We start from the raw sequence: 19,624 nt of genomic DNA, 5'->3' as shown, positions 1-19,624 counted from the left end.
ACTTAGCTGTATGTCATGCCACTTTCACTTTTTCACTTTCAACTTCATATGTTGTTCTCCTGAAGGAAGGAGGAATATTCAGAACAGAAAAAGCAAACAATTTTCCCACAATGATCATCATTCAGACTGCCAAATGATGTAAATTATGTAAATGCAGACAACTTAAACAACCGTTGTGTTTTCCTTCAGTACTTGAAATATTTATTCAATTCAATTCAATTCAAGTTTATTTGTATAGCGCTTTTTACAATAGACATTGTCTCAAAGCAGCTTTACAGAACATAAACATAAAGCAGAAGGTAAACATAATTAATGAAAGGAATTAACGAATAATAAAAGAAATAAGAATTAACAGAATAAAAATTCTAGATTATTATTAGATGTATATAGTTCACAGTGTGTATGTATTTATTCCCCTATGAGCAAGTCTGAGGTGACTCAGGCAGCAGTGGCAAGGAAAAACTCCCTTAAATTGGTAAAGGAAGAAACCTTGAGAGGAACCGGACTCAAGGGGGAACCCATCCCCATCTGGGTGACACTGGGGTGTGATTGTAATATACAGTCAGTTAACTGTTGTATTGGTGTGAGGTTCAAGGACTTCTGATCTCCTGAGTACCATAGAGTCTAACTGGAGATGTCTCAGGATTCTTAGAGTCGGCCTCGGCTCAGTGGACGTCTGACTTTGGACGTAGGTACAAAGAGAGAAGCAGTGGAAAGGGATTAACATATCTGCTGTTCATGAAAATGTGCTGGTCTGATGTATTGGTGCATGATATTATGGGATGTATTATGTGTACGCCTGACTAAAGAGATGAGTTTTTAATCTATGTTTAAACTGGGAAAGTGTGTCTGAGCCCCGAACACTATCAGGAAGACTATTCCAAAGTTTGGGAGCTAAATAAGAAAATGCTCTACCACCTTTAGTAGACTTAGATATTCTGGGAACTACCAGAAGTCCTGAGTTTTGTGATCTCAGAGAGCGTGAAGGATTGTAACGTGTTAGAAGACTAGTTAGATACATGGGAGCTAAACCATTAAGAGCCTTGTACGTAAGTAGCAGCAGTTTGTAGTCAATTCTAAACTTAACAGGTAGCCAGTGTAGAGATGATAAAATTGGGGTTATATGGTCATACTTTCTTGTCCTAGTGAGAACTCTGGCCGCTGCATTTTGGACTAACTGTAACCTATTTATTAAAGATGCAGGACAACCACCTAGTAATGCATTACAATAGTCCAGTCTAGAGGTCATGAACGCATGAACTAGCTTCTCAGCATCAGATACAGACAGGATGTTTCTCAGCTTGGCAATGTTTCTAAGGTACAAGAAGGCTGTTTTGGTAGTATGGGCGATATGATTTTTAAAAGACAAGTTACTGTCTAATATAACACCGAGGTCTTTCACTGTCGAGCTACTAGTAACAGTACATCCCTCTAAATGGGAGTTAAGTTGTGAGAGTTTCTGTGCACTGGTTTTTGGACCTATGAGTAGTATTTCTGTCTTATCGGAGTTTAACAATAAAAAGTTGCAGCTCATTCTACAAAAAAAAATTAAAAATTAAAATTAAATTAAATTAAAAATTAAAAAATTAATTCTACAAAATGGTATCGGTCAGACAGGTAGGATCTAAACCAACTTAAAGCCTGACCATGAATACCTGTAATATTGTAAGCGATCTAGAAGAATGTTGTGGTCTATAGTGTCGAATGCAGCACTAAGGTCAATTACCTTAACTAATAGTGACATACAGTCTTGGTCCGAAGCTAAGAACAAGTCGTTTGTAACTTTAACAAGTGCAGTTTCTGTGCTATGATGGGGCCTGAAACCTGACTGAAACTCTTCAAGGATGTTGCTCTCCTGTAAGAAGGAGCTCAGTTGAACAGACACAACCTTTTCAAGTATTTTAGACATAAACGGGAGGTGTGAGATAGGTCTGTAATTTGATAGTTCATTAGGATCTAAGTTAGGTTTTTTGATGAGTGGCCTAATAACTGCCAACTTAAAAGACTTCGGGACGTAACCTAAAGATAACGAGGAGTTAATGATATTAAGAAGAGGCTCACCAGCTTTATGTAACACTTCTTTCAGTAATTTAGTTGGGATGGGGTCTAGTGAACATGTTGTTGATTTAGCTGTAGTAATAAGTTTATCTAACTCTTCCTGTCCTGTACTTGTAAAGCTGTGTAAAGCCTTAGGTGAGATTGTGTCACTGGTTGCTCTCATATGTTGAGCGTCACCTATTTTGTTCCTGATACTTTCGATTTTATCAGTGAAGAATCTCATAAAGTCCTCACTACTGAAATGTGATGGAATAGTGTGTTCAGATTTCTGATTTTTTGTTAAACTAGCCACTGTGCTAAATAAAAACCTGGGATTGTTCTGGTTATTTTCTATGAGTTTGCTCAGGTGCTCAGCCCTAGCAGCTTTTAGAGCCTGTCTGTAGCTGGACATACTGCCCTAGAATACGCAATTCTAAACACCTCTAATTTAGTTTTTCTCCATTTCCGTTCGAGGTTACAGGTCTCCCTCTTGAGGGTGTGAGTATGACTATTATACCATGGTGCAAGTGTTTTATCTCTAACCTTCTGTAATCTGACTGGGGCAACAGTGTCTAATGTGCTAGTGAATATAGCGTCTATGCTGTTAGTCATTACATCTTGGTCGTTTGAGTTTGAGGGTACAGTAAGAAGTCCAGACAGATCAGGCAGGTTATTTGTGAATCTGTCTTTGATGGTCGGAATAATGGTTCTACCGAGTCGATAACGTGGTGAGACATAGTTAGTCTGTTCTATAGGTAGTGTGTACATTATGAGGTAATGGTCTGTGATGTCATCACTTTGAGGTATGATATCTATATCAGTGACTTCTATTCTGTGTGATATTATTAAATCTAATGTGTGGTTACGTCGATGAGTTGCACTAGTGATGTTTTGTTTGAGCCCAAGTGAGTTTAGTAAGTCCATAAATGTGAGTCCTAAAGCGTCGTTTGTGTCGTCAACATGAATGTTAAAGTCTCCTACAATTAATGCTTTGTCAAAGTTAACCAATAGGTCTGAGAGAAAATCTGTGAATTCTCTAAGAAAAACTGTGTAGGGCCCTGGGGGTCTGTACACGGTCGCTAGAGCAAGAGACATCAGGGATTTCTTCGTGTGCATGTGCGATAGTGTAACATTAAGGACGAGCACTTCAAAAGAACTAAATCTATGCTGTGTTCTCTGGGTAACAGTGAGGTAATCACTAAGGATAGTGGCGACACCACCTCCATGACCAGTCAGACGAGGCTCGTGCTTATAGATATATCCTGATGGTGTAGACTCATTTAGACTGATGTATTCATTTGGTTTAATCCACGTTTCGGTGAGGCAGAGTGCAGTAAGGCTATTATCTAAGATCATTTCATTTACAATAAGTGCTTTGGGTGCAAGAGATCTAATGTTCAGAAGTCCAAACCTTAAGAACTGTTTTTGTTTGTTTCTTTGGCTTTTTTCTGGTCTAATTACAGTAAGATTATTTCGAGAACTTCTCGTGTATTTACTTTTGGATCTCACTGCTCGGGGAACAGACACAGTTTCTATAGGGTGAGCTATGTGTGCATTTTCTGTGTCAATGTGCTGAGGTGAAGGATGGCTATTGAGATTTAAATTTAAAGAGTAGTTTACCAGTCAGAAGGTGTTCAGCGCCCTGGAGATGTGGTCCGAGAGGATCTCCGCTCCAACTCTGCTGGGGTGCAGGCCGTCAGCACGGAATAGCCTAGGACGCTCCCAGAAAACATTCCAATTATCGATAAAGAGTAGTTTCTGAGCCTGACACCATGACTGTAACCATTCATTTAAAGCAAAAAGTCTACTGAACCTTTCAATTCCTCGCTGGTACGTTGGAAGCGGTCCAGACACGATGATCCTCGTCGTGGGCGCTGTGCTGCGAACCGTCTCAACCAGGGTGTTGAAGTCCCTCTTCAGGATCTCCGACTGCCTCAGGCTGGTGTCATTTGAGCCGACATGAAGAACCACAGCTCCGGTGTTTCTGCTCACGACTCTAGGTACCTGTGCAGAGACATCAAGAACACGAGCACCAGGTAAGCAGTGAGTGCAAGCCTTACCTTTAGCCACCGTAGCACGGATGTGGCGGACGATGGTCTCCGATGATCACGTTGTCGCAGTCCGTCTTGCGAAGGGGGCAAAGCGGTTCCGGGTGGGGATCTCGAAGACCGGTGGTGGTGGAGGGGGAGAGGTCCTCGGCCGGGGACCGGCACGTGTCCTGCGCTGCTGCACCCAGGGCCTGCGGTGTCCTGGCGCCGGAGTGTGATGTACCAAAACTAGTTTTGTGATGTACCAAAACTAATCATGAACAGGTGTTAATCACACATACCTGGATGAAACATTTATGTCACAGTATCTCTAAAAAAAAATAGGTATACAGCCGATTAACATTTAAGGAATTATTTGTTTACACATTAAAAAGAAAGTTCAGACATTTAACATGCAAGTTATTTTGTGACCTTTTATATCCAAAATGGAGTCATACAAGTGTTCTTAAAACCCTAATAATGCTTATTTTATTTTAATTGTTATTTAACTTTATTTCTAATTTAACTTTCAGAAACCACTATAAATACCTCTCTAAACAATTAACCACTAATGTTCCACAATATTTAGTGATAATCTAAAAATATGTATAAAATTAAAGCTTACATTACTTAATATTAAGTATAACCAGACCATATTGGGATCAGTGTAAAATTAGACTTGGAGATAAATAAAGAGGAAACTGTAGTAAATTTTAAATAAGAAATATTTATATTAACTAAATAAGTAGAAACAAACATTAACTACAGAACTAGAAAATCATTGTTAAAAAAAAGGTATGAGCCTCTCACGCTGATTGTAAAAAAAGCGAGTGATTTTAAGAAAGTACATACAGCTTCAGCAGATAGATTTAAGTCAGTGCACAGTCAGTGTAAAAATCCCAAAACCAGACAGAAACTAATGGGGTAATTTTTTGTCCAAAATGAACAGAAAGGACACACATGAGACAAAGTAAGTGAAATCAGTAAGATTTCTCCAGGAAAGATGGTAAGAAACCCTCACTCCTATACAGTAAGATCTCACACTGCTGTAGATTAGGACGATAAAAGGTACGATAAAAACATGATATAAAGGACACTCATAAACACCATTATCACTAGAGAGTAGTAAAGAAGAGCAGAAAATAAATTTTACATGAAAAACCTATAGCAGCACTACTCATGAAGCTTTATAACGCTTCAGAGTAAAATAAAGTAAAATGTAGAAACAGACTGTGGGCTTCACAGAGTGAAGAAACTCTATGATCTAAGGAAAAAGCAGGGAAAGGAAGTTTGCCGATTGATGCAGAAAACTTGCTTGACCGCTAATAATTTGTAGTCAGTTTGCATTAGCTAGCCAATGTATGGTTAAGAAGAAATTTACCTGCAAAATTAAATATACAATGCTTTCTAATCAAAGAGTTAAAGGTTGAAAAAAAAAACACCCATTCAACATTATTTTCTTCAAGCAAATATATGATGTATCAGCAGAGTAATGTTAAGTGAGGGATGAAGAAAAAGACAATATTTTTTCTGATATCAAAGATAAATTGTCACAAATCAATGGGCAGAAATACAGACCTTTCTGTAGGAAAGATGATAGAAAATTAAAAGACATCATCTAGTCATCACAATGTGGTGCATATTCTGTGTAACAGAGTCTCTTGGTCTTTACACACACCTTACACTTATTTTCTACTTTTTGACAGGTGAAACATGATCATCAATGTTCTTAACTTCACTTGCCAGTGGTTTTTAATGTTCTGGCTGATCAGGGGGTTAAACCTCATTTAAAACAAATTAATTTATGAACACGATTAAAATCAGTCACAGTATCAAAAACATGTACCATGTTATATATTTTCATTCTGTCGAGTTCAGTGATGAATAATTTATTACTACTGCTTTATATTTGGATAAAATTTTTATCAATCTGTTTGGCTTGTGCGATTTCTCAGGGCTGTGAGTCCCTTGTTTCTGTAAGTCTCAGAGTTTTGCTGCTGGAGCAGTGATACGTACTGGTGGAGGCGTATAACACCTGGAGGGTAAAACACCTGGTTGGTGTGTGTGAGAGGACTGTGTGTGTTTGTGTGTGTTTTCTGGTGGTAAAAGTGCTTGTAGGAGACTCCAGGTTGTAGATTGATAATCTCCAGCGAAGGTTCCAGTCGGTTCAGAGAGAGCAGGTGTCTTTGGGTCCTATGATTGTGAGTGTAAGTATGTGTGTGTGTCGGCTCTGTGCGTACACGATGTGCGTGTATGTGTGAGGTATGAAGATGATGACTGTCAGAAGGTTTCAGAGGAGGACCTGAGGATGAGGGTAACACCGGCCTCAGGACTCTTTTCTCCAGCAGAGGCTGTAAAGTTAAACCTCTTTCTACTGTAAGTTTCCGTGTGGAGACAGGTGGCCGGATCCGTTGTGCCTCCTCATGCTGGTTCTCCTTGCTTGAAGGACGAATGTGAGATTGGGGGACACGTCTGGATTTGTGTATTGATTTGTAATGATACCTGATAATTGTTTTAACTCGGGAGGAACACGGACGTCTGATATGAGCTCCTTCTACTAGAAGGCGGACACCTAAATATGGAGGAACCTCCACTAATGCCTGGAGAAAAACGAGACGTGAAAGAATTCAGAACATGATCCTCAAGAACATAGAGAATATGATCTTCAATGGGAATTTTAACCCTTGCTGTTTTAGCATTATACATTATGAGTGCATTTGATGATTAAATAACAGAACCTCCTACTCACCTGCTTGTATATAAGCTGAAAGCCTCCGGTGTCTGTGTTGCGGCCATAGCCTCGATCAAGCACCACGCGCAGCGTGTCCTCCTGCACGGCAGGGCAGAGTCGGGCAGTGACAGCCGTGGAGCAGGACATGGTGGGGCTAACATTCACCTCCAGCAGCCAGGGTTTGAGGTCACACCCCAGGAGAAAGTCTGCCCCGTAGAGCTCAAAGCTGGCCTTGCGTGGTTCCACACTGTCCTGCGCCGTCAACAACGTCTGGATCACGGCTCTTCTCATGCCTGGAAGCACCACCTCTTCCCACAGGCCACCCCGTCCTGAAGCCGAGAGCCAAGAGCGGAACTCATCAGATGACCACATGCTCTCTGTTGGCAGCGATGGGTCACGACCTGCACTTGGCTGGAAATATTTCTGAATGGAGTTGTTGCAGAGGTGGACAGAACTGAGAGACAAGAAGGAAGGACATTGATATTTGCACCAAGTCATCTGCAGCCTGCAAAATCAACTGCAAATGCTATAATAACACTGACAACCACCATACTTGAAAACTACCATATATGAAAAACTTCACTCCATTGAAAAAAAAATTCAATTTAACAAATTGGATTTATTTATAATTTTTATATGTTCTTTATTGGTAACTAATGTTTATAGTTTTGTTAATATATTGTTTTGTTAATATATTTATAATTCACTCAAACTAGAAGCTAAATTGTCTTCTATTTTTTGCATCATTTATATTTTTTTAACAGGAAGTAATCAATAAATTACATAAAAATTTTAAAGGTATTTTCATGTTTGACATTTTCTGCAGTGTTTTAAATAAAACTACACAGTATATCATGTATATTTTCATTTCATTTAAATAATAATAATAATAATAATAATAATAATAATAATAATAATAATAATAATAATAATAATTTTTTTTGTATAAAGAAAGTATGGATAAGTGAAAACAAAAATTAATGCCAAGAACAAAAAGAAAATAAATCTGGATAAAAATAAAACATCTGTTGTTAGTATTTGGTGTCCTACGCTGTACACTGCATGTTGCATGCGTGTCTTGCTCTCACCTGTCCAGTCTGTGTGTGGAGTAGAGCTGGGTGGAGAACCGCAGATAACACTCCTGGTAGAACCATACGGTGAGCGGGTTCCAGTCCGTCACCAGGAACCACTGCCGCAGGTCGAACTTAGTGCCGTGGATCAGCAGGGGGCGCTCCACATACTTCTGCACCACCCACTTACTGTCTTTAGTCAGAGACGGGTCGCTGTCCACTAAACCCAGGATCTCATCCAACCTGTTCATACACACTATACCTACAGTACACACACACACACACACACACACACACACACACACACACACACACACACACACACACACACACACACACACACTCAGAAAGGAGACCATACATAGTGCATAAACATTCAAACAGACACACACATACATACAAACCCACAAACGCATACACTCACTCACACATTCAAACTTGCACACAAACACACACACACACACACACACACACACACACGCACACACACACACACACACACACACACACACACACACACACAGACAGACACACACATGCACACACACGCACACACATGCTCACTCACACATACACACACTCACAGACACTCTCTCTCTCTCTCTCTCTCTCTCTCTCTCTCTCTCTCTCTCTGCTCACCCCTGCCTCTTGATTTAGCTCCTGGTTTAATGATCCAGATGTTATTGACTCCATCAGTCTCCAGCTGTGAACAGGCCTTTTGCATTCGGGCTAGCATGGACTGACAGCGCTTTGCAAATGTCGTACATCCCTCTAATATCACACCATCACTATAGAGATAAATAGAAAAGAAAGAAGCACCAGCAAGGAAATAATTGGATTTAGTCAATTTATTACTTCCTCGAGTTGATGTAAGTGTACAGGAACGAGTTGGTCGCTAACTACCTCATCAGCTAATATTAGAGCAAGAAGTGTAAAGCTGTATTCAGCGTTTTAGGGCCAAAACATATTTACAAATAGTCTTGGTGTTACTTTGAATCACACTAAAAGGTGTTGTAAAGATTTGTATCCTGGAATCAGGCAGTTTGAAGGTCTGATGTCTGATATCTGATGTCAATGTCTGATATCATACACACAACAATGCATTTCTCACACTAAACTCGTGATTACGGTAGTTTTGTAATAATATTGACTGTAATGTACTTACTGAATGACCAGGTAGTAGCTGTGGAGAAAGTTTGTCCACTGCTGCTCTGAGAGAGTGGGTGGGGTTTCCAGTGAGATGTCTATGTCACAGTGTTCCAAGTTGTTTAGATATTCCTGACACACACGCAGTGCCGTCTTGATCAATCCAACTCCAATCCTCTGCTTAGATTGTGGTTTATGCGTATCAAGACCTGCACACAGGGATGAAGACAATCAACCCCGGCTTTTTTCCTTGGAGTTATGAAACTCTGCTCGGAAGCAGGATCAGCACGGCTTTTACACACTGTTAAATCCATGTTATAAACGTGTACAATGTGAAACAATGCTGTTAGAATGTTATGGCTTGTTGTTTAGCAACAGAAACACATTCAGAACCTGAACAGAGCTCTGTGTCTCACATCAGGTGTAAACCAGAGACACTTAAACATGTAAAAACGATTCTATAGATAGAGTCAGGAGACAAAACACTGAACATCCCGAAAGTGAGTGGGGTAGCGAGGGGAAAATAGGTCACGCTGAGAAATTATCAAAAAAAAAAATTATAAAGGTATGAAAGAGACCTGAACTTTATTCGTAATTGAGGTGAAAGTGTGAGACGAGACATTATAAAGTAGATACACGCTGGATTTATCCAATCAGGAGTGTTGATGTGCAAATATGCAAACAAGAAGAAGGTTGCAGCAGGGTTTAGGAATGTAAAGTGTGAAACAATTTTCACAGATTATGGGAAAGTAGGAGCAGTGTGAAACCTCTAACTACACAACCCAGGATTCCAGGGGGAAACTATTTGGATATGGAATGGGATTGGAGTTCTTTAGGATACGACAAGGACGTGACGAGAAGGAAAATAACATGGAAAAGTTTTCCTTTCTGCAAATTAGAAGTGAATTGCTCTGATGAAGGTGGTTTGGTTTCTCTCCTAATGTAAAAACCCATGTTATTTGGTTCCGGACATTAATTCCTAATTTGCAGATTCTTAAATTAGCCAGTGAGACTAGAGGCACAGATATTGGTGCCTGAAATAGCAGCTGTGAAGTCATTATTCATTCTGTCAGTAGTAAACAGTAATACATACATTGGTTGTGTGTGAAACTTCACATAATATTACAACCACATTTTACCATACAAAATCCTTAATTTGCACTTGCATCTCAGAAATGGGTTTGATATTATCATTTACATTGAAGATTTTTCACATCTGTGAAATAGTGACAAAACTCTCCAAATTCTTAAAATCCTCAATGTCTACTTTCATATGAGCTTCATATTAATACCACTCTGGAGTGAGACATGACAAAGATGTTCAATCATCACCATGGACACAATACAACAGGAGCCAATAAAATTTTCTGGCTTGTGGATTTTTGTATTATTGAAAATGCTGTATAATTAAAATGAATTGTGTTGCGTATTTGCCGATTTGTAAGTGTGTAACGTTTCAGGGTAACGTTTCTTACCCTGAGGCTGTATATCTTGATAAATTTCACTTGTTCTGTCATTCTCCACTCCCCCTCCAGCTCTCTCTACAACATACTGGAGCAGACTTGTGCATGCAGTACGTCTATAGTCATCTGCAGGGGGTGAGACAATGTTTAAAGGATTACCAATCTTCTAATAATAACAGCATGTGCATTCACAGTGATGCTGACCAGTGAATGCTTGCTTTTCGTCTTCAGCTCCCAGTCTGTAGCAGCGTGGAAAGAATGTGTCGGGATCCGTCGAGTCGAACCACTGCAGATTCCTCAAACTCATGCACAAGCCCACCTGAGGCAGAGAAACAGAATGCGACTGATGACGTAAACAGCGTATCTGGATGAGATGTAGAAATTGACAACTGTATTCCTAGAAAAAAAGCTGGAGAGAAACCTTGGTGGTGAAGGATCCCGTTTTTGCATAGTGATTCGTCATCTGGTCTTTTTTTAAAGAAAGATAGTCGACTTCGTCTCTCCTCGTAGTCCAGTAGAAATACGTCATTTCGTTGTTCACTAGACGAGACTATTTAAGATACGAGGTGAAAACATACAGACTAGGAGTGAGAACATGGTACACAGAAACCAGAACTTAAATAGAAATGCTAGTGAGGTGCTCAAAGAGATACTGTATGTAATGTGACATCCTGGGGATGTTGGGTAACGTAGTTCTGCGCTGACAAGCAAATGTGTTGTGTGTGATTAGTTCAGACACAATACAAAAAAAGCTGTTTACTATGAACTCACTTAGAACAAACGGCTAAGGGCAGGATTTGACAGTGGAGCGTAAGAATATGATTGAGCTTTTCAGAAATGCGCCAAAAGAGTGTATTATAGTTATGCTAGTGATAAGCTTGTGCTGTCTGATTAGCTAAGCTAATGCAACCAGCTAAACCTGATTATCTTGTCAGTATTTCAGTAACAAGATTTAGGTGCATTTTGCAAATGCTAGTGTGAATGTTTGAGCTAACATAATGCTAAGTATTTATTAGCTACCTTTCATGTCATGCACACATTCACAGAATTTTCTTGCATCTGGACATATCTTGCTTGGTGTATCAAAATATGCTAAATGAGGACTTTGTGTAAACCTTTGATGGTGTGTTTTTTTCTTTTTTAAACAGAGATTAGGATAAAAAACACAGGAACTCTATTATAATAATAAATATTTAAATAGTTTTAATAGAAACTAAGAGAAGCTTGAAGAGCTTAAATTCTCTGAGTAGGGTGTCAACTGTCTAGTTTTGCTCAGCTACAAAATCAGACATCAGAAGACTACAGAGAACGATTCGGACTGCTGAATGGATTATTGGTGCTCCCCTACCCACCCTTCAAGAACTGTATACAGTATATCCAGAGTGATGAGTGAGGAAAAGGGCTCAGGAAATCACTCTGGATCCCTCACATCCAAGTCATCTGCTTTTTTACAATCTGGCCAGTGATACAGAGCCCCAAATATCAGCACAACCAGGCACAAGAACAGTTTCTTCCCCCAGGCAACCTACCTCATGAACAGTTAAATGTTCCCACCATTTTGCAATAATAATGTGCAAGAATCTTACAAAAATGAAAAAAAAAAAGCTTCCATTCTATCTAACATTCTATCATCTATAGATCAACTGTACATACACTTTATTTTTAACTTTTTTGTCTATTTACATTTATATGTGTGTATCTTTTTATTCTCATCTTATTTTTATTGTCTGTGTGGTGTTGTTGTCTTTGTGTACTGGAAGCATATGAGACTAAAACAAATTCCTTGTATGCACAAGCATACTTGGCAGTATGGCTCTCTATTCTGATTCTGATTCTGATTCTAATTAATAAATCCTCCACAGCTCACCATGAGCTTGTACATGTCATCAGCATCGTCCTCCTTGTCTCTGTCCTGTCCCCGGTCTGTACCTGCACAAAGATAAGGAAGACACAGCGATTACATTTTCTCTTCAGGGAGGGCTAAGACTGATCTGCATCTGTGATAGCTTAGCTGAACTGTGTGGTGTCAAGTTTGCAGACTTAAAGCCTCATTACAAAGAGTCATGAATTAATTACAAAATTCATCCTGAGCACTAGGGGGGCACAGTGGCTTAGTGGTTAGCATGTTATGCCTCACACCTCCAGGGCTGGGGGTTCGATTCCTGCCTCCGTCTTGTGTGTGTGGAGTTTGCATGTTCTCCCCGTGCCTCGGGGGTTTCCTCCGGGTACTCCGGTTTCCTCCCCCGGTCCAAAAACATGCATAGTAGGTTGATTGGCATCTCTGAAAAATTGTCCGTAGTGTGTGAGTGTGTGAGAGTGTGTGTGTGTGCCCTGTGATGGGTTGGCACTCTGTCCAGGGTGTATCCTGCCTCGATGCCCGATAACGCCTGAGATAGGCACAGGCTCCCCGTGACCCGAGAAGTTCGGATAAGCGGTAGAAAATGAATGAATGAATGAATCCTGAACACTGCATAACATTACAACACATACACTTTATACATACATACATACACAGTTACAGATTTATCTGTCTAACTGACCAATCTGTTACCTTCATCGTGGCTGCTATCAGTCTCATCTGTGACCTCAGCATCATGGTCACCATGGCGATGAGCTTGCGTGCATTGGCGAGGCAGCCGCCGTTCCACCCAGCCTCTGGCCCTGAGAGCTGCACGAATCACAGGGTACGGCCCCTCAATCGAGAACACCTTCTTTTCCTGCAGAAGTATAATGAAGCACAACACTTTACAGTCTCATCACATGTCATAACAAGCTGTTTATCTTTTTATCTGTCATTTTTCTTATATTTTATAAGGCTGATCTATATGGATTAATCATAGACAAGCAGGAACAGGAAGTTAGAATGCAATTCACTAAATATTACAGGTGTGCTGCTTTAGATAACTAATCCACAACCTTATGATAGCTGGTGTGATGCTTACTGTCTCTATGTTCTTTTGCCTCTCTTTTTTATATAAAAAAAATGCAGTAATGCTAACGAGACACTGCAAAGCATAAAGGCTGTCTGCCAAATGCTGTAAATGTTCGTTACAAAGCTCTGACACTGGAGACTCTTTCCAAAATAAACATCTCCTGACAGGAAATCTCATTATATCAATAATTAATCAGTTTAAATGGAGTGTTCAAAATCCTCTTTCCTATGACTGAGCTGTTACTATAGAAACGATAATGAATTCAGCTGAGCTCATTAATATTACTCAATTAAATCTGCTGTAAATATGCAACATATTCTGACTAATCAGATTCCAGGACACAACACAGTTTAGCATTAAACAAAAGCTGTTCCAGAGAGCAGGCATTTGACAGGAAGGATCTAATTATAAGGCACTGACCTTTACAGCCTTGTTCACTAGAGCTTTGGCTGCTCTCAGTCTGTCAATGTGTATCACAGGGAAACTCACACGACTGCCCCGAACCCTGGCCTGCAGAGGGGACCCTATTTCACACACACACACACACACACACACACACACACACACACACACACACACACACACACACACACACACACACACACATATTTACAACATACATACATACATACATACATACATAAAATACATACGTACTTACATACATATGTACATGCGCACACACACACACACACACGCACGTGCACATACATACATACATACACACAGGCACACACTCGAGCATGCATCAGCATACACCAGGTGATACAAGCACACATGCATACACACACTACACACACAGATTTGCGCATTTAAAAAATGTGTGTATGTATATGTGCAGGTACATCACCTGGTGTATGTTGATGCATGCTCGAGTGCTCAGGGTCGTCCGCATCAGTCTTCAGTTCTGTAGAAACATCAGTGTGTCAGAGTACAAACTAATGCTCTGTGGTAGACTGGCATCCTGAATGTACTCTGCCTTATGGTCTTAGTCTGCTGGGATAAACTCCAGACCCAGCAGGATATATAGTGCAGAGAATGGATGGATGGATGGATGGATGGATGGATGGATGAATGGATGGATGGATGGATGGATGGATGAATGAATGGATGGATGAATGGATGAATGGATGGATGGACAAACAGACGAACAGGCAATGGAAAGACGGATGGATTGACAGACATGTATAATGTATGGACCAATCAAGTAAACCAGAGGTTTTTACTTTCATCTCGATGTAGGTAAGCAGTCAGATATTTGGATAATTATTTTTATTAACCAGACTTGCCACGGCTAGAAAAAACATGGCTGCTCCTTGGGTCAAAGTCTGAGCAGAGATTGCATGACTAGTCTCTGAATTCGACAAACATATAAAGATCTACTACAAATAATATGTGGTCATGTCTGATCTCCTTCCAAAGTGGTTTACATATACATTCATCAGAACCCCTTATTCAGAGCATAATATCTGTAAGCTATGAGAAGTAGTTTAATTTTCTTTATTTTTTTTCCTTTGGAGAATAAAAAATTTGTGCTTAGTGAAGAGGTTTGGTTTGAGTGATGAGATGACAGTAAGTTTCCAAAACACACCTGAACCCCATTCACACCTGTTACCTGTGACTGGATGGCACCTGAGACATTCCTGTCTCAGCTGACATCCAATCACAGGTACAGGTGTGAATGGGGTTCAGTGTGGAACAGGGGAATGAGACACGACATGTCTGCAGCATGCAACTCCACACCAGAAATCATTCAATGCAAAAAGCACTGGTGAGATTTTGCCTGAATCTGCAAGACAAAACATCTCAGCTGTTCCACTGACTGCTCAGATCTAACAAGCAGGCGTTTGATGGTCCTTCTTATAAAATATCACCTGTTTCCTGTAAACTGTTTAACAGAAAGAAACATCGTACTCACGCTTCATTCCCGGCTCCTCTTCTGGTTTTCGGCACAATGATCTTCTCACTTCGGGATCCGCATCTACACCCATATCTGCTCCATGGCTCGCGCTAGGTTGTCGAGAGTTTCCATGGCAACGGCTTCCCATGGCAACGGGGACGCCACTCGTTGAAGCGTCGCAAAAATGACTCGACATACTATTTCTGGTTTCTTTCATCAGTGAGGAAACAACAGTACATGTGAATCGGCTGTCTATTTTATATGTATATTTACTATTTTATATGTATATGTTACAATACAAAATCTTCATTGTTAAAATCTCAGTTGTTAAAAAATGAGTCGCATTGTAGCATTCAGCCTCTACTGATTCATGTTATTTGATTCATGATTCACACCAAAGGAATTTGAATCATTTTCGTAATGATTCTTTTAAGTTTATAGGACATAATCGCACTTTGTATGTTTAATTTTTTTTAAAGCGTGTAAAAGTTAGTTCAAGATAAATCTGGAACTTTGAGTCATTTCGGATTAAATCCTCGTATTTCTGAATACCGATTTGATCCAATCGAGTCACTTCGCTGTAAAGATTTGAATCATTTACTTTATGGCTTAGAGCCATATTACACATTTGTATTTTTTCTCTTCTTTTCTTATACCGTTTACACTAATATAAAGTCGTTATTCTATGCTATATATAGTATGCTATAGTTTCGGATTGTAAAGTGATTCTTTTAGTGATTTGATTCGTTTCATTCAGTACTTTATAATGATTTGAATCCTTCACCAAATTAGGGACAAATGTAAATATCAAATACGTCAGAAAAAAAAGGGAAAAGAAAAAGTTTGCATAAAATACTATCAACAATATAAAATAGAGATATTATGGTTGTTTTGTGATTTATTCTATATACCTGTTTGTTTATAAATCCATGTACAGGACACATTAAGAATATTTTTGTTGTTTGTAATGACATTAAAAATCCATTCGTTCCTCAAAAACAAAATTTTAGTGTCTCTTCTGTACTCAGAATAAAATGTTTTTAAATATAGATTAAATGTCCAGTGGTCCTATTAAACCTGTGTTGACTTACTGCACTAATAATTTTTTTTTCAGTATGCCTAATATTTTAAATGTTACACAAACAGTGCATATTTAATATTTATAGACAGAAGAGGTACAATTTCTAAAATTAAAATACAATAAAAAAAATAGCATAACATAATGTATATTTACTTTTTTCCGTTTCTGACATTCTTAGAAAGCATTTATCTCCGATTAAATGAAATACATAAATCTGTAAGTAACACAAAAATCTGTCAAGTTTACACTAGATGGCGCCAGTGAGTAACGGTGAGTTTTAAAAGTTGATCACTGATTTTCACTGAAGTTTTACTGACAATTCCTAATAACTAGAGTACATATGTTCAGTTTACATTGTTCAATGTTCAAAGTTCAATAACGCTAACTAACACAAGAGCATCCGGAATTAAACTTGGTTTAATTTAGAACGAATAGATAAACATAAGACAGACATCATTTCTATAAAACTCGACTACTATTGTACACACAATAATGAAACACTGCAATGAAACAATGATTCAGAGCAGAAACCTGTATACAAATCACTGAAGGTTGGTTTATTACCTCTGAAAGCTCACACACATACACAAATACCTAGACCTGCCCATTTTCCTATTCAAATCCTGTCCTCTGTGTGTAAACATGAGACCTGCACTAAAATGAGACCTGCACTAACATGATACCTGCACTGACATGAGATGTGCACTATGAGATGTGCAGTGACATGAGACCTGCACTGACGTGAGACCTGCACTGACGTGAGACCTGCACTGACGTGAGACCTGCACTGACATGAGACGTGCACTGACATGAGACCCGCACTGACATGAGACGTGCACTGACATGAGACCCGCACTGACATGAGACGTGCACTGACATGAGACCCGCACTGACATGAGACGTGCACTGACATGAGACCCGCACTGACATGAGACCCGCACTGACATGAGACCCGCACTGACATGAGACCCGCACTGACATGAGACTTTCACTGACATGAGACCCACACTGACATGAGACTCGCACTGACATGAGACGTGCACTGACATGTGTCCCGCACTGGCATGAGACGTGCACTGACATGTGTCCCGCACTGACATGAGACCCGCACTGACATGAGACCCGCACTGACATGAGACGTGCACTGACATGAGACCTTCACTGACATAAAACCCGCACTGACATGAGACCCGCACTATGAGACCTGCATTGACATGAGATGTGCACAGACATGAGACCTGCACTGACATGAGACCTGCACTGACATGCGACCTGCACTGACATGAGACCCGCACTGACATGAGACCTGCACTGACATTAGACGTGCACTATGAGACCTGCACTGACATGAGACCTGCACTGACATGAGACCTGCACTGACATGAGACCCGCACTGACATGAGACCTGCACTGACATTAGACGTGCACTATGAGACCCGCACTGACATGAGACCTGCACTGACATGAGACCTGCACTGACATGAGACCTGCACTGACATGAGACCCGCACTGACATGAGACCTGCACTGACATTAGACGTGCACTATGAGACCTGCACTGACATGAGACGTGCACTATGAGACCTGCACTGACATGAGACCTGCACTGACATAAGACCGGCACTGACGTGAGACCTGCACTGACATGAGACGTGCACTATGAGACCTGCACTGACATGAGACGTGCACTATGAGACCTGCACTGACATGAGACCTGCACTGACATGAGACCTGCACTATGAGACCTGCACTGACATGAGACCTGCACTATGAGTCCTGCACTGACATGAGACCTGCACTGACATGAGACCTGCACTGACATTAGACGTGCACTGACATGAGGCCTGCACTGACATGAGACCTGCACTATGAGTCCTGCACTGACATGAGACCTGCACTGACATGAGACCTGCACTGACATTAGACGTGCACTATGAGACCTGCACTGACATGAGACCTGCACTATGAGACCTGCACTGACATGAGACCTGCACTGACATGAGACCAGCACTGACATGAGACCAGCACTGACATGAGACGTGCACTATGAGACCTGCACTGACATAAGACCCGCACTGACATGAGACCTGCACTGACATGAGACCCGCACTGACATGAGACCTGCACTGACATGAGACCAGCACTGACATGAGACCAGCACTGACATGAGACCAGCACTGACATGAGACCAGCACTGACATGGGACCAGCACTGACATGAGACGTGTACTATGAGACCTGCACTGACATGAGACGTGCACTATGAGACCTGCACTGACATGAGACGTGCACTATGAGACCTGCACTGACATAAGACCCGCACTGACATGAGACCCGCACTGACATGAGACCAGCACTGACATGAGACCAGCACTGACATGAGACGTGCACTATGAGACCTGCACTGACATGAGACCAGCACTGACATGAGACCAGCACTGACATGAGACCAGCACTGACATGAGACGTGCACTATGAGACGTGCACTGACATAAGACCCGCACTGACATGAGACCTGCACTGACATGAGACCAGCACTGACATGAGACCTGCACTGACATGAGACCAGCACTGACATGAGACCAGCACTGACATGAGAACAGCACTGACATGAGACCTGCACTGACATGAGACCAGCACTGACATGAGACCAGCACTGACATGAGACCAGCACTGACATGAGACCAGCACTGACATGAGACCAGCACTGACATGAGACGTGCACTATGAGACCTGCACTGACATAAGACCCGCACTGACATGAGACCTGCACTGAGCATCCAAATGCGTTTCAACATTTATTTTGCAGACTGTATAACGTCGGTAAAATTGTAAGGTTTTAATAAATGTGCAACAGAAAATTTGCCGTTAGTTTACACATGTAAGCTACAGAGAATCATCACATGTTCTTAAATATTTACCAATCTTATTATTGCTGGTATTGAATTAGCAAATATACAAAATGGGCTGAACTAAATTTCCGTGCTAATGACATAAGCGCATTAAAGACCTCGTACCTTTTAATTATGTCATTAGCTTTATTACCTGTAGTGTCTTGTCTTGACCGCTTACGTCACAGTCATTTAGTTTGAACAACGTGATTCGCTGGGTAGAATTAATGACGTCACACGTCGCTAACTCTTGCCAAGCGGATCGCAGGGATGTGAGCGCGCGCTGCCTCCGGAGCCAGAAACGACGCTCAGAGTGCAGGGATAAACACCTTCGTGTTATTATCGTT

The 19,624-nt window shown here is 40.7% G+C and overlaps 1 protein-coding gene across 3 annotated transcripts; it reads right to left on the bottom strand.

Annotated features, from left to right (window-relative positions):
• Positions 1 to 4,771: 4,771 nt before the first annotated feature.
• Positions 4,772 to 19,566, bottom strand: ttll3 (tubulin tyrosine ligase-like family, member 3). Of its 3 annotated transcripts, XM_027143353.2 has the most exons (14): positions 19,432 to 19,566; positions 15,326 to 15,517; positions 14,258 to 14,314; positions 13,828 to 13,931; positions 13,026 to 13,191; positions 12,342 to 12,403; positions 10,896 to 11,024; positions 10,679 to 10,793; positions 10,487 to 10,600; positions 9,031 to 9,220; positions 8,505 to 8,653; positions 7,884 to 8,127; positions 6,814 to 7,249; positions 4,772 to 6,664 (listed from the first exon to the last, which is right to left on the bottom strand). In XM_027143353.2, the coding sequence occupies exons 2-14, from the start codon at positions 15,501 to 15,503 to the stop codon at positions 5,990 to 5,992; spliced, it is 2,619 nt and encodes an 872-aa protein (XP_026999154.1). In that variant the 5' UTR covers positions 15,504 to 15,517; positions 19,432 to 19,566; the 3' UTR covers positions 4,772 to 5,989. The 3 variants fall into 3 exon arrangements, with proteins under 3 accessions (XP_026999154.1, XP_026999153.1, XP_047669267.1); XM_027143352.2 differs by lacking the exon at positions 19,432 to 19,566 and having other exon boundaries at positions 15,326 to 16,100; XM_047813311.1 differs by lacking the exons at positions 13,026 to 13,191; positions 13,828 to 13,931; positions 14,258 to 14,314; positions 15,326 to 15,517; positions 19,432 to 19,566 and adding an exon at positions 12,614 to 12,669.
• Between the last annotated feature and the right edge of the window lie 58 nt (positions 19,567 to 19,624).

Source organism: Tachysurus fulvidraco, chromosome 5 (assembly GCF_022655615.1).
Source record: "Tachysurus fulvidraco isolate hzauxx_2018 chromosome 5, HZAU_PFXX_2.0, whole genome shotgun sequence".
Lineage (NCBI taxonomy): Eukaryota > Metazoa > Chordata > Actinopteri > Siluriformes > Bagridae > Tachysurus > Tachysurus fulvidraco.
This window is presented reverse-complemented; position numbering and strand designations above follow the sequence as displayed.

Bases quoted from the DNA above. Each gene is read 5' to 3' on its own strand.
- ttll3 (XM_027143352.2), bottom strand. From the start codon at position 15,524: ATGAAAGAAACCAGAAATAGTATGTCGAGTCATTTTTGCGACGCTTCA. The intron at 14,315-15,325 runs GTGAGTACGATG...ATGTTTCTACAG, and splicing joins AGAGGAGCCGGGAATGAAGC to AACTGAAGACTGATGCGGAC. The intron at 7,250-7,883 runs GTGAGAGCAAGA...CTTGTCTCTCAG, and splicing joins TCCACACACAGACTGGACAG to TTCTGTCCACCTCTGCAACA.